Genomic DNA, 13418 nt, shown 5'->3' with positions numbered 1-13418 from the left:
GATGCAAATGTGCTTCTCTCCTATACCCCGAGCCGAGCAGTTGTTTCTCTTGCCGTCCGCCAGATGGCGCAACCTGTGAGATCAGCAGCTTGGCTCCCGTCTGTAAAATCTGCGCTCGCAGCCGAAAGCAGTTTCTGCTTCATTCTACAAGGTGCAGGTAAGTAGAGATGTTTAGATACATCTCAAACAACTTAGCCTACAAGATGCTACCCTGTGATCGATGTTTTCTCTCGATCACAGGGTTCTCTCGATGTTTTCTCTCGATCACAGGATCACAGTTTGTGGACAGGAATTTTTTAAAAGTTCACCGGCCAAATATCGAAGACGCTGTATATACATATACAAGGCCCTAAAGTATAGTTACTTTTGAAACGTTGCTTTTTGAAACCCACATTGGATTTCGCTTTCATGTAATGAATAGATGAGCCGCCGTACTGCTGAGGTGCGCACTGCACGCGAGAGGCAGGTGAAACAAACGTTTTTGAAGCTTGCTGAGTCATCTTCACTATCTACGTGTACATGCATCAATTTGATTATGTGATGGTATTTGTCGTGCTACACTCATGACCACAAGCCCGCTGAGGAAACCGGTGTACCCATCCAGCACATCATTTCTGTCAGTATATTTACAAAAGCGAGCTAAGTTCTCACATGCAGTAACCCTCCGCCATAACAAAATATGAAATTATTGGAAATATCGCTTTATTCGAAGTTCATCGCAGTCCTATCAGCGGTGTATGCCTTTTTAACTAAATTGTTTGTAGTGCAGCGGGACTGCAGTCAGCTTAGTACGATATGCGAAGCGGCAAATTCTTACGGAAACGCTCGGTGCAGCACAGAGGTTGACCGTTTGCATTTCTTCGTACCTACATGAAAAAGCAATCAAAAGGCTTGCAGTACTGGAGCGCAACTAGCAGCCGCTACGTGGTGGTAACTCCTTTGAACTAACTGCGTTACATCATGATAACCGACGGACGAGGCCACTGCGCGCCGACAGTCTTTCTCTTTCTATCCTCTTACCCCCTATCTCCGTGCAGGGTAGCCAACCAAAACTACCCTGGTTAGCTTCCCTGTCTTTCTACGTGGGCACTGATAATTATAAAACCTTACCCAGAAAAAAATTGAACTCGGTAGCTGTAACTGCGATAATATTCTACATATTGTTCCAGAAAGCCAATGCACTTGCGACATCTGTCCTGCGGCCCCTTAAGCCCGTGAAAATGAAATTGTTCCGTCTGGTGGCGTAACCACTCATTTGCAGCATTAGTTTCCTCCAGAACACTCCCGTATTGTTGACCATTTGGCTCATTTTGAAGATTGGCATACAACATAATAGTCAGAAGGAGTCAGGTCGGGCGAATATGGTGGATGGGGATCACTTGTAATCCTGAGGATGTCATTCTTTCACCCTAGTGAAGCTAGGTTTTGTCATGCAACAGGATGGACATCTTTGAAGAGCTTTCTTCGACGGTTTATATATTTTCTTTAATGTTTCGCCACAACTTCATATATACAGCACCGTAATACACTGAATTAATGGTTGAACTCTCTTGCACGTCGCCCACCAGCAGAACTACCTTGCAATAAAAAAAAGAACCCTGTTGCCATTTGCATCTGCACCGACCTTTGCCCACGGAACTTCTTTGGTCAGGAGAAACCATTGTGCCTCCACTTCTTAGACGGTTCATTTGTCTTAGAATCCTAACAATAGATCCATGTCTCATCGCTAGTTACCAGTTTGTCCAGAAAATCTGATGAAATTATTTTTCAAAACGCTCCAGTACAGCCACCAATGTCTGCACACGTTCTCTTGTACAGTTGTCAAAAGCTTTGGCATCCAGTTTGCTGCAACCTTTTTGATTTCCAAGCAGTCGTGAACAATGACACAACTCTGCCACGTGATATTCTCAAATATGGAGCAATCCGTTTGGCTGATTGTCAGCGGTCCGCTATGAACATGTCACGAATGGCGTTAACATTCGGAAGCACAGAGACAGAAACAGCCCTTCCACTGGCTTTGTCCCTTTCAACGCCAAATTCGTCAGCTTTAAAATTGCCAACCCAGTTAACGCTTAGCTGTAGCATATGAAGGGCTGCAGTCATCCAAAGTTCGTTACATTTCACTATGGGTCTGATTCGTACCTTTCCCTTGGGGGACATGAACTTGATTGTGGTTGTATGCTCTTCCACACTGAAGTTTTCTGTAGCTGCTACCATGTTCGCTTCAGACCAGATAAATAAAAATAAGCTTACTACATATGTAACTGATTTTTCTCATTGTGTAATATAATTGAGTTGCCGAATATGCCCAACAATTTGCAACTACTTAGCCGAATTTCTTTCTGGGTAAGGCTAAAATAGTTATCACATCCAGTACACAACTTCTCTGTCTCTCTCTCTCTCTCTCTCGTCACTGTTATGTGGAAACTATCGAGCGCGAGTTTGCTTAAAAAATGCCTTTTACGAGCTTCGGCGCTGTTGGAGCGCACGTCCGTCTTTACTTTGCAGCCTTTAGAGCCTCTCTACTTATAAAAAGCAGCGCTTATAACGAAGGCAACTTCTTGTCCCGACGGCTTCCTTATCGCGAGGATGCGCTGTACCTGCTTCCCAGTCTCAAATCGCTTGATAACTGAATATTGACTTATTCCAGCGTTACAGTGCGGGGCGCGTCAAGTCTCAGGGAAAGTTGTAGTTTTCCTTTTTTTGTGTGTGTAGTCGCGACATTCAAAATATCTCTGTCCGCTCTCTCCCGTGGCCCACGATAACGAGAAAGCAAATGACGGCTTAAACTTGAAACGCTAGCACATATAAGCACTATAGGGTGAATTATTCTTGTTTAACTGAGTTCCGATTGGATTCCAGCGTCAGTATGGACCTGACCAAGGAAGAAAACGTGTGGTCTTGCCTGGTGGGAGGCTTGGCATCTTTCCTCTACCGTCTGGGATTTGACCAAATGGTTCTGCAAAGGTACCTAGCATCGAGGAACCTCAGCGCTGCCCAGAGGTGTGTGCAAAAAAAAAGCTTCCTAAGCGGCTTGCGCGCAGGCGCCTTGCTACCAAATGCCCCGACGCCGAAGGATAAAGGAGTACAATATGGTACTGTTAAACGGGACACCAAATTTGTAATAAAGCCAATACAACTGAAGCATTTCTTCGTCTTTATCGGGAAGAAGTGGCTGATATAACTAACTGAAGATAGTATTGGTGTCGCATGAACTCGAACAATCGACAGTCGAGCACGTGCACGAAGTGTAATTGAAGGTAACAGTACGCGCCGTCGGCCAGTCATCACTAGAGACAGGTGGGTACAGCCGGGTCGTCCGCAGAGAGCGGATGATGCTTGCCCTACACTGCGATAGCTTTGCCTATTTTATTTGATTTGTGTTTTCTCGCTACCAAATTTAAAAAATAAGCAAGTCGAATAATATAGAAGGAAAACTACCGTATGCAGTAGGGCAAGCATACACGCACTGTTCGGTAAACCGGATGTGCGCGCCCGTCTCTGGTGATGACTTCAAACAGTAAAACGCCACGCGAAATCAAACAGAGCCTTATTCGAGGCCGCTTGAACCGCGGAAGAAAAGCACTCGTTGAGTGCTAGTCGACTACTTTTATTGAATTGCCTTCTTATTCATTATTTTCCCTATACCTATCTGCAGGACTGCCATAGTTGGAGTGTGTTTTTCTGGGTTGTACTACCTTGTGCTAATGGCAGGAGCGGCTGCCCTGATATATCGGTTTCGAGACTGCGATCCGGTGCTGTCAAAATCGACTTCGACCCTGGACCAGGTAAAGCAAATCGCGTTTCGCGCACTTACGTCAGAGCTTTTGCATGAGCTGCGCGCAATCCATCCCTACGCTTTCCTGTAGGTCCTCCCGTTCTACGTCAAGAAAGAGCTGGCGCCTGTGCTGGGCTTTTCAGGCATCTTTCTCGCCGGAGTCGTGAGCTCCTCAACAAGGTGAGTCGTGACACCACCTAGTGCGTCGCCGGTACTTGTGTGGCGCACGCCTTGGAAACTGTCACCGTATGCGTGTGCAATGTCAGTACGAAAGTGTTTATATCTAGACCGGTATAATGTAAAGATTCGTTCTGCCTGATTCTATTTCTTTCTCATCGTCCACCACTTATGACCATCTAACCCTGTTGATAACATATACATATGGCCGGGCCCGACTCGGAGCACTGAATAAGCAAGGAATAAAGGTATATGGGTAGAACAGAATTATTGCCTTATCGTTTTTTTTTAATTGTGGGGTTTTAAGTGCCAAAACCACTTTCTGATTATGATGCACGCCATAGTGGCGGACTCCGGGAATTTCGATCACCTGGGGTTTTTTAACGTGCACCTAAATCTAAGTACACGGGTGTTTTCGCATTTCGCCCCCATCGAAATGCGGCCGCCGCAGCCGGGATACGATGCCGCGACCTCGTCCTCAGCAGCCTAACACCATAGCCACTGAGCAACCACGGCGGGTTGCCTAATCGTTATATAAGTAACAAGCTGCGTATCTTAAAAAATTACCGACGATTACGTTACTTCCTAATGCGAAATTTGAGCGCAGCAAATAAGCTGTTTCACGCAATTTCGGCTCGGGCGGTGCACATATACAGATCCGCCGCCACCGATCTGGCTCTCTGATTGCCACCGCACAGGGGTTGCATTGGAGGAGGAGCGAAGAAAGGAATTAAGTTCGAGCCGGCGCTTTGACAACCGGAGACTCGCAGGAAGAGGGGGGAGGGGGGCGGCGTGTACACCCAGCGGCAAACGATGGGGGCAGAAGCGCGCGCAGCAAGCGGACAACACGATAAAGGGAGGAGGGAAGAGATAGCAGCGACTGACTGATGCCGCTGACGCCGATAGTGAGTCAACCCCAGCTGCGGAGTTGGTTTCAGGGACAACGCCGCCGATGCCGACACAAACCATATGATACCCTCGCTTCCGCAGCGCTAAGAACCAGGTCTAGCCGTGGGAAGGTGGTCACGTATTCGTCGACGTGCCGGGGCCTACGTGAAATAACCGGCGCGTCGGCAACTGAAGAGCACCCTATCCGCCACACAAGAACAGGGGGGGGGGGGACCCTTTCCTCCTCTTTCTGCATGGCGGCGACAGTGTTCTATGCAGTCACGTTATCTTGACTCTCTAGCGGCGTCAGCGGCATCCAGTGGTATCAGTCGGTCGCTGCTAGCGCTGGGGGGATGAAAGGGGGGCGGAGCTGGTTACGAGGCCGACGACAACGCCGACGACGACGCGAAACCCAGGAACGGACGCCAAAGAGCTGCGCTCTAAAACAAACATGCCAGGGAGAAATATACTAGGTATTGCATACTGCTCCCTCCACTCTCTAAATATATGCACCATGCAATTATCTAAGCAACAAACGGGATTTCAGATGTGTATTTCAAAGGGCCCCTCACCAGGTCTGGCCATTTTGAGCTGACAAGCACAGAGCATACATTGAGCGATAACAATCGTGTCTCCAAAGCATTACATCACTACGCGCCGCGGAAAAATCTGAAATTTCAAACCAAACGCCGCTTTTCTTTCTCCTCGCGGCCGCCCCGCTCCAAGCCGGAGGATGACTTGCTCGCGTCCCTGCGCCTACGTACTCGAGTCCGCAGTGTGACGTCGCTCGTGATGACACGTGACTTCGGGAATTATTCAAGGCAACATCTGTTATCTGTGCGATCTATTGCTTCAATTGACGAATTGAAGTTTAGAGAAATAATAAAACACACAAACGGAATGTTTGCGTGTTTCTTGTTTTACTTCGCACCTGTATCAAAATGGGCTATCGCGCATGTGCGCCGATATCGTTTGCCACTTCTAGGGGTACAGATTGTCAAAAGAATTCTCAAGAAAGCTACGGAGGGCCGTGAGGATTTCTGGTTGGGCCTTTTGGCTTATCGATCGTCTCCCTTATAAGATGGACGGTCTCCCGGAGAGTTGCTGCAAGGTCGTCGTCTTCGGACAACTGTTCCCGAGTTCAACACTGATGGGGGATGCCCTGTATCAAAACATTGGCAATCATTGCGGGGCAAGCCACTATCGCCTCTTGAAGCAGGAAACGTCGTTCGGATAAAAAATGGGAACTGGTCACGCAAAGCAACGGTGCTTAAAGAAGCAGCGCCACGTTCGTATATGGTCCAAACTGAGAACCACCAACAGCTGAGGCGCAATCGACAACATTTGCGGCGAACAGACGAGCACTGCGCTAACGTGAACGACTACGAGAGTAGCCGGGAAGACACTGAGCCGGAACCGCATAACGTATTACAACCGATCGAAGCTTTTGAACCGGTAAACGACGCAGGTGACACTGCGGCAGCCGACAGCTGCTCAAGCCGGCAAATGACCGGGGTTCCTGACTCAGCCGGGCAACAAGACACACCGGGAAACCCATCCGCACTGCCAAGAATTCGTCGGTCAATCAGATCCCGGAGGGAGCCGAAGCGTCTTTGCTACGACGAAAACTTTCGTCAAGTCTGCTAGCTTAATTGTTTTTCTTTTTGTGTGTGTGTGTTTGTTTGTGTGAAGACAAGCAAGTCTCCCAAATTGTATGAAGAAAAGATTATCAGAATGGGCTATCGCGCATGTGCGCCGATATCGTTTGCCACTTCTTTCCCTGGCTCTCCTTTCCCTCGCTGCCTACGCAAGTACATAAGCGTATGAATAAACGACCAGTTGGTCATTCTTTGCTCAGCAACAAGTCGCCTCGGTCCGTTACTTCAAACACGATCACCGAAGAGAGAGAGAGAGATTTGCTTCCGCTTCGTCTGCTTGTTCCCACGGTCGTACGGTCACGTGCATAGGTACCGAAACTATGCCATTTTCTCCCGTGCTCCGGCGCATGATCATGCTCTGCGATCCGCTTGCTCTGCCTCAGTATTTGTGTAGCACTGAACTATGCCGCTAGTCATGTTTCCTTGTGCACAGTGCGCAAAATCGTGCGCTGCGCGAACGAAACAACAGCTCGCGCGCGGTGCCGTCAGCGGAAGTGCGTAGCGCCAAAAAAAAGCGAGGAGGAAAAAAAATGAAGGCGGGGCCTGTGACGTATGTGTCACGCGATCCTCGATGTCTGGTGCTGTCTGGTGTGGGAGAACGCACGGAAGGAATTTCACTTGCTTTGCTCGGCAGTGGAGCCCGCCTGCTGAAAGCATGGGCGCGCGGCACTGAAATATTTCGATCTCGGCTATTAATGAGCCGATATGAAAAAATTTGCTCCAGAACACTCCCTACAAGACACGTAACAACTTCCAGCGTATAAGCAAAATTTGTGATGGGGCCTGGTGAGGGGCCCTTTAAAATAGATCCGCGACGCGCATTTTATCCACGTTCATTAAGTGTTATCCTTATTTGTTATTCTTACCCCGATCTAATTCTTATATGCAACAAACTCCATACCTTAAAAGGCCCCTCACCAGGACCCATAGCAAATTTTAGTTATACGCTGGAAGTTGTTACGTGCCGTGTAAGGAGCATTCAGCTTCAAGAATTTTTCAATTTCATTCATTATTAGCCAAGATAAAATTGTTGTAGTGCCACGAACCTATGAGTTCAGGAGGCGAGCGCCATTTCCAAGAGAGACACTCTCCATACTTGCCCCGTCTAACCTCCGCAAGCGAAATTCCTTCCCTGCGTTCTACCATACCGGGCCTCGAGGATCGCGTGACGCATACGTCACGGGCCCCGCCTTCATTTTTTTTTTTCCTAGCTTTCTCGCTGCGCGGCGCATCTCCGCTGACGCTGTCGCGCGCGAGCTGTTGTGTTTGTCTCGTTTCGCGCAGCTCACGATTGTGCTCGCTGTGCACGATTACACCTGACTAGCGGTATACGTCAGTGCTACACAAACACTGAGGCACACACAAGTGGATCACAGAGCATGATCGCGCGCTGGAATATGGTAGAAAGTGGCATAGTTTCGGTGTCAGTGCGCGCGACTGCACGACGTGGGAACAAGCAAACGAAGCGGTAGTACATCTCTCTTGCTGCGGGGCGAAGTGAAACAAATACAGGCAGACGTTCGGTCTGTGCGTTTTATTATTTCTCTAAAACTTAATTCGTCCATTCATGCAACAGGTTACACAAATAACAGTTGTTGCCTTGAATAATTCTTGAAGTCACAAGTTACCAAGAGCGACGTCAGAGAAAATACACATGTACTACATAGGCGCACTAGCACGTATACGTCGTCCCTCCAGCTTGGAACGCGACGCCAGCTAGAAGAAGGGCAAACGGCGTTCGGTTGGAAATTTCAGCTCTTTCCGCGGCGCGTCACGAAGTAAACATGTGTCCTCACTAGCGGAAATAAGCACGCGCAAGGCGTCGCGCTTAAGCACGCGCGCCGCGAAAGACACTTTTGCGGCAGAGAATTCTCTGTCGCGTGAAAATAGGTCCCGAGCACCTTTTTTTTTTTCTTTCTTTTTTGTTTTGCTTTCTTCTTAATCTTTTTCTTTTTTTTTCTTTTTTTTTCTGCGGCGCCGCGTTACCGCAAACCCGAGCGAGCCAATCACAGGCACCGGGAATTCTCGCGGACTCCTGAGGCATCTCGAGAGAGGGCGGGAACTCTCGCCTACACGCCGCTCTCCGCGACCGCGAACGCGCACGCTGTGGTGTGGCCTTCGGAACGCGGCGCGTGTTTTTAAGCGCGCCACCTTGTGCGCGCTTATTTCCACAAGTGAGGACGTACCTTTATGCATAACCAAAAAGGAGCTCTATGGTTCACGCATTTCGTGTTGTAAAGGCGCAAAATTGTGCACAAAATCAGAAGCGAGTTCACGATGGTCTATTGGCTCGTCATAATGGATCCTCGGAACAATTTTGCTGTTACGAACAATGCTAGCGTAAGAGATTCCTGTGAATACTGGCCCAGTACCCGTATACTCACAAAATAAAGGAAATGTTCTTGCGTTAGGTCTGTAAGAGCGAATGTCAGCCCCTAGGCTGGACATATAACATCAGCGAAAGAGGCCGGCCAATTGCAAAGGACACTTACGAATGTAGAGCTTTGTGAATTCCGCCCCAAATTCAAGCCGCTGGCTCCACTTGCTCGTGATAACTACTCGTACGTGCTACTGTTGCGCAAGAAACCGTCAAGGACGTAGTCGTTCACGCGTCCTGCATGCCCTGGTGTTTGCAGCGTGGGCTTAGGCGGCTTCACCGATTACAGGACGCCATGTCTACTTGAAAATTTATGACGCTTATGGGACGTGGAAGGCTTCACTACCTATTGACGGATATATGCATATTCCAGCAGTTGTTCTAATGCTCCTATAGGAGGTTCGACTTATTCACACCTGTCGAATAGCGCGCAATGACTCGTGCAACTGTGACTGCTGTCACCTGTTTTTTTTTTTCTTCGAAGTGTAACAAACATTTCGCCTTTAACGTTAGTAAATCGATGGATATCAGATACTCTTGTTTCGCAAGTTTCGGGTACTGCCAGTTGCATGTGTGTGAGCCTGCATATACGCTGTACGGTTACCTCCGAAATACGTATGCACAGTACGCGACTTTCCGAGGCTGCTTCGCACATGCATCAACAGTCGGGACAAACAAGTTATACTGTAACTCGGTCGATAATTCAGCGATGATTGGTAACCTAACCTACACAAATACGAAAAATAAACTGGAAAAAAACTAATGAAATGGTGAGCAAGAAATCCGTAGCATTCGGCGAGAATCCGAGAGCGTTTTCTTGATGCATCATGCATGACCTAACGTGTAAGGCGAGCCGAATGACTTGCGATTGACATGCGCGATTGCGTCGCAGTATTTTCAGTGTTATTTGAACATAGGGGCAGTTTTTTAGGAGGTTTTGGGTAAACTATATATCAACGGGGACCATATTTTGTATTCCGGTTCTTTTCACTTTCCGTTCATTTCACGTTTCGTCACTGGCTTGCTGGAAGCCCCATCCTTGCTACCACCGTGATGGGCCACTCGACGGGACGTTATTGTACGAAATGAATGGGCTTTGTAGGAAAAGGGTACGGCCCCAAAATATATTTTGGAAGCGTCGAGGCATTTTCACTCTTCTCGGACACCCTCTGCATGCGTCATCGTTTTTCGCATACAAATATGGTTGCCCTGGCCACGATGGAAGAATAAAGTTTATAAAGTTTATAAAATAAAGTTTATTCTTCCACCATGCCCCTGGCTTCACCCACACGTCCCCGGAGGCGGCCGGCGGCCATTGCCACTACACAAGGCTTATCTAATACACTCCTCCGCCTTACCTATCGCGCCGTAGAAAAAATGTTCCTACTCATAAGCTCGCGAGACCGATCAGAAAAGAAAAGCAGCAGCGCAGAGTGCTTGTCGCGTAACGGTGAGCCTTCCGAGTGATGTGGTAGACTGTCATGCGGCAGCTGACACGTGTGGTGATAGAATCTGTCAAGGTTCAGCACGTAGCAGACAGGTGCGTGAGCATCGCGTCACTGTCACTATCTCATAAGGAACTGACTTACTTCAAAGTTCATAAAAACGCACGTACCTTTTTCGAAATATACACTTGAACGTGAGCGCTGTCTGTTTTCGTTTCTATGTCTATGCCTCGCGTTTCAGTGCTATTGAAGTTTCAAGTATTACTGACCTAACGTGTTGCATGACTCAGCACATCCGAGGAGCCATCTTCACTGTAACTGCATAAGAATTTGTGCGTGCTCGTGAAAAATCGCCTTCCACGTGGAAATAAATACATAAATACACAAGCTACTCCGAAAACGATAACTTACTCCGTGTATACAGCGTTCTAGATTCAAGAGCTGAAATGTGGGTTAGATTGTACAGATTCATCGTGGTGACACTGGTTCCGTTGTCCATCCCCTTCTCCTGTGTGTTCTGTTTGGCACCCATGACACTACGATGCGTTTTATACGGTGCGCAGCAAGTCCGTAAGAAACGCGGGAGCCTTGAAATCGGGCGCGGCGCTCGCGGATCACCCGTGACCAGCGTTCTTGGCCGTGGTAAGAAAAAGACAAAGATAAAAAATACATCTTACAATGGTGCAGCGCATGCATTGCGAAAATGACAAAGTTGTAACAAATTATGTATTTCTAAAAGCAGCGGCCCTCATACGGTGCACCTTTAAGTCTCATCCCAAGACACATACTTACACCAATAAACTGAAACATTATTCTTCTCTGTAAGCATTTAAATAATTAAGTATTATTAGAAGAAACATAATGCTGCGGTTTTTGTTGCATTATCATGTTCTGTTTTCTCTTTATTGAGATAGACGACGAAGTTTTTGTGCTCCGTTGGTGGTTTCCTTCAGGTGCTGCAGTTTTTCTCTATGTGCTCATCGTGCATCAGTAACTGATAACGACGTTTGTGCTGAACCCTGAAAACTCCTACTCTGCTGGGAGATCCTCCTCGTGGAGCTTGCCATGGAAGATGTGGTCTTAGACTCGTCTGGCGGTCAGCACAGACCACCCGAGGCTCAGAAGCGGCTCAATTCGTCTTTAGCATCCGGCGCTGCTGATTCTAAGCTTTCTTAATCAAGTTTGCAAGATTCGGGTTCTTTCATAACTACCAAGCACCGCCGTCCAAGAAGGACGTCTCCGGCATCGTCCTCAAGCGAAGCGACTATCATATACAGCATCATCAAGACTACGACAGTAGCGTTAATGCCCGTCGACACGATGGTAAGCCTGAATGCTATCTCCCGACATAAACTTAATGATTTCTTTTTCAAACTTGGCCCTGGACTCATCCAAGAGGTTCACGTGACCCCTGGAAAAATGTCATTGCCGTTGACAAAGTAGATAATAAGATGGTGCAAGCTCTGCTTGGTTTGTCTGAAATCTGTTGGGTCCACACGTGGCTCCACATACCACAGGGTATACATGTAGCAGCTGGTGTCGGATCTCATGTCGACTTGGATCTCAAAGACGACGCTTTTACGAGCATGATTGTTTGCACGCCACAATGCAAAATAAATAGCGTTCGAGGGCTGGGCTCGTCAAAGTTTATGAAGATACTTTTTGCCTGTGGGAAAGCTGCCTAGTCATATAAAGGCGTTACGTGTGCGCTATCCTGTTCAAACTTTCGCACCACGACCTTTACAATGTCGTAAGTGTTTTAAGATTGGTCATGTTCAGAGCTTTCGCACCAGAGATGTGCCAAATGCGGTGGGAATCACCATGTAAATTCCTGCGAAAGTCAGGCATATCGGTGCCCTAACTGTACTTATGAACATTTGGCAACGGATAAAGGACGTCCCTCATTGAAGAATGAACTGAAGGCACTAAAAAAGAAAGCCATAAAGAAGGCAGTAGTAGATAAAGCTTCCGTCATGGTAGTGCTGCTCCAGCGACTGGAAAAGCAGCGCTTTCAAAGAATGACACAGACACAACGCATCGGAAAAGTAAGTGGGCGGACCTTCTGCCTCTCAGACTCATTGTGGCCAGCGCTGCCATCGAAATCGTCGGAACAAGTCTCTACAAAGACTTAGGCCTCAGTGAAAAGCACTGCAAACACAGTACCTAAACCGACCTCAGCCAACGATGCGACTTGTCAATCTTCCGAAGATGCTTGTCTACGTCATCATATCTCTAATCGCCAGTCGTCAGATACCAGCAGCGTCAGCATCAGGGATACTTTTGGAGGTCCTCGTTCCAGTCCTCGACGGCCTTCACTAGACGTTTTACTGGAAACAATTTTAACCGTGGTCAGCAGCCTCGCCCCTTTGTGCTGCAATGGAATGTCAGGTCAATGCGACCGCGGCACGCTGATCTAGTTCTACGATTAATCGCTATGAAGACTCCACCAGACGTTATAGCGCTTCAGGAAACTAACGTAAGGAAAGATGAATATCGATTGCCAGGCTTCATGGGTGTGTACAGTAACACTCGATGCGCGGAACCAGTTTTTGGCTCTTTCCAGTGTGTGGACGCGGTGCATACGCACAATGCTTCAAAAGCTTCAGTGTACGTACTGTTGCGTACTCCAGGGTAGCGTATCGTACTGCTGCCGAGAAGTAGCGGCGCCTGCCTATCGAAGCTCGACCGACATTACTTATTGGGTAGCGTGGCGTTGTCGGCGGGCTGCAGGCATCCGGTAGACCATGGCGACCAAGCAAGAGTGAGACGATTTGCTAGTGCGAAACTTGCACGGTTTATTCAAAGGTAGATGAAAGAAAATAAGAAAAGCATGAAGTATCTTAAAGTACATTTCGGAGCCCCTTAAATAGGCTCTCTACAAGTGTGGGCGGGATCTTGCTTCCGTCGATGTCACGTGACAGGCACAGAGAGAGGGCCCCTCCTCCTCTGGCATTACCGAGCAAGGAAAGGAAAAGTCACGCCTCACTTCGACGAAGCCTGGTAGAAGGCCGGGTGGTAGAAGGTCGGGTGGTAGAAAGTCCTTTGTGCTCAAGGTGCATGACGTTAACCATCGCAGGAGAAGTCAAGCCTCATTT

At 48.0% G+C, this 13418-nt stretch overlaps 2 protein-coding genes across 3 annotated transcripts in view; one reads left to right on the top strand and one right to left on the bottom strand.

The window, feature by feature from the left end:
- The window catches only part of LOC135914970 (zinc finger CCHC domain-containing protein 24-like), a 360258-nt gene that overhangs the window by 293776 nt on the left and 53064 nt on the right, over positions 1 to 13418 (bottom strand). The window lies entirely within an intron of this gene.
- The window catches only part of LOC135914952 (sodium-dependent multivitamin transporter-like), a 67572-nt gene that overhangs the window by 25830 nt on the left and 28324 nt on the right, over positions 1 to 13418 (top strand). For both annotated transcript variants that reach the window (XM_065447884.1, XM_065447883.2), the window contains exons 6-8: positions 2863 to 3003; positions 3659 to 3788; positions 3870 to 3958. In XM_065447884.1, coding sequence (XP_065303956.1) covers positions 2863 to 3003; positions 3659 to 3788; positions 3870 to 3958 — 360 coding nt within the window. The remainder of the gene's footprint in view (positions 1 to 2862; positions 3004 to 3658; positions 3789 to 3869; positions 3959 to 13418) is intronic.

Source organism: Dermacentor albipictus, unplaced genomic scaffold (assembly GCF_038994185.2).
Source record: "Dermacentor albipictus isolate Rhodes 1998 colony unplaced genomic scaffold, USDA_Dalb.pri_finalv2 scaffold_11, whole genome shotgun sequence".
NCBI classification, from domain to species: domain Eukaryota; kingdom Metazoa; phylum Arthropoda; class Arachnida; order Ixodida; family Ixodidae; genus Dermacentor; species Dermacentor albipictus.
The sequence above is the reverse complement of the archived record's forward strand: the minus strand, read 5'-3'. Positions and strand labels throughout refer to the sequence as shown.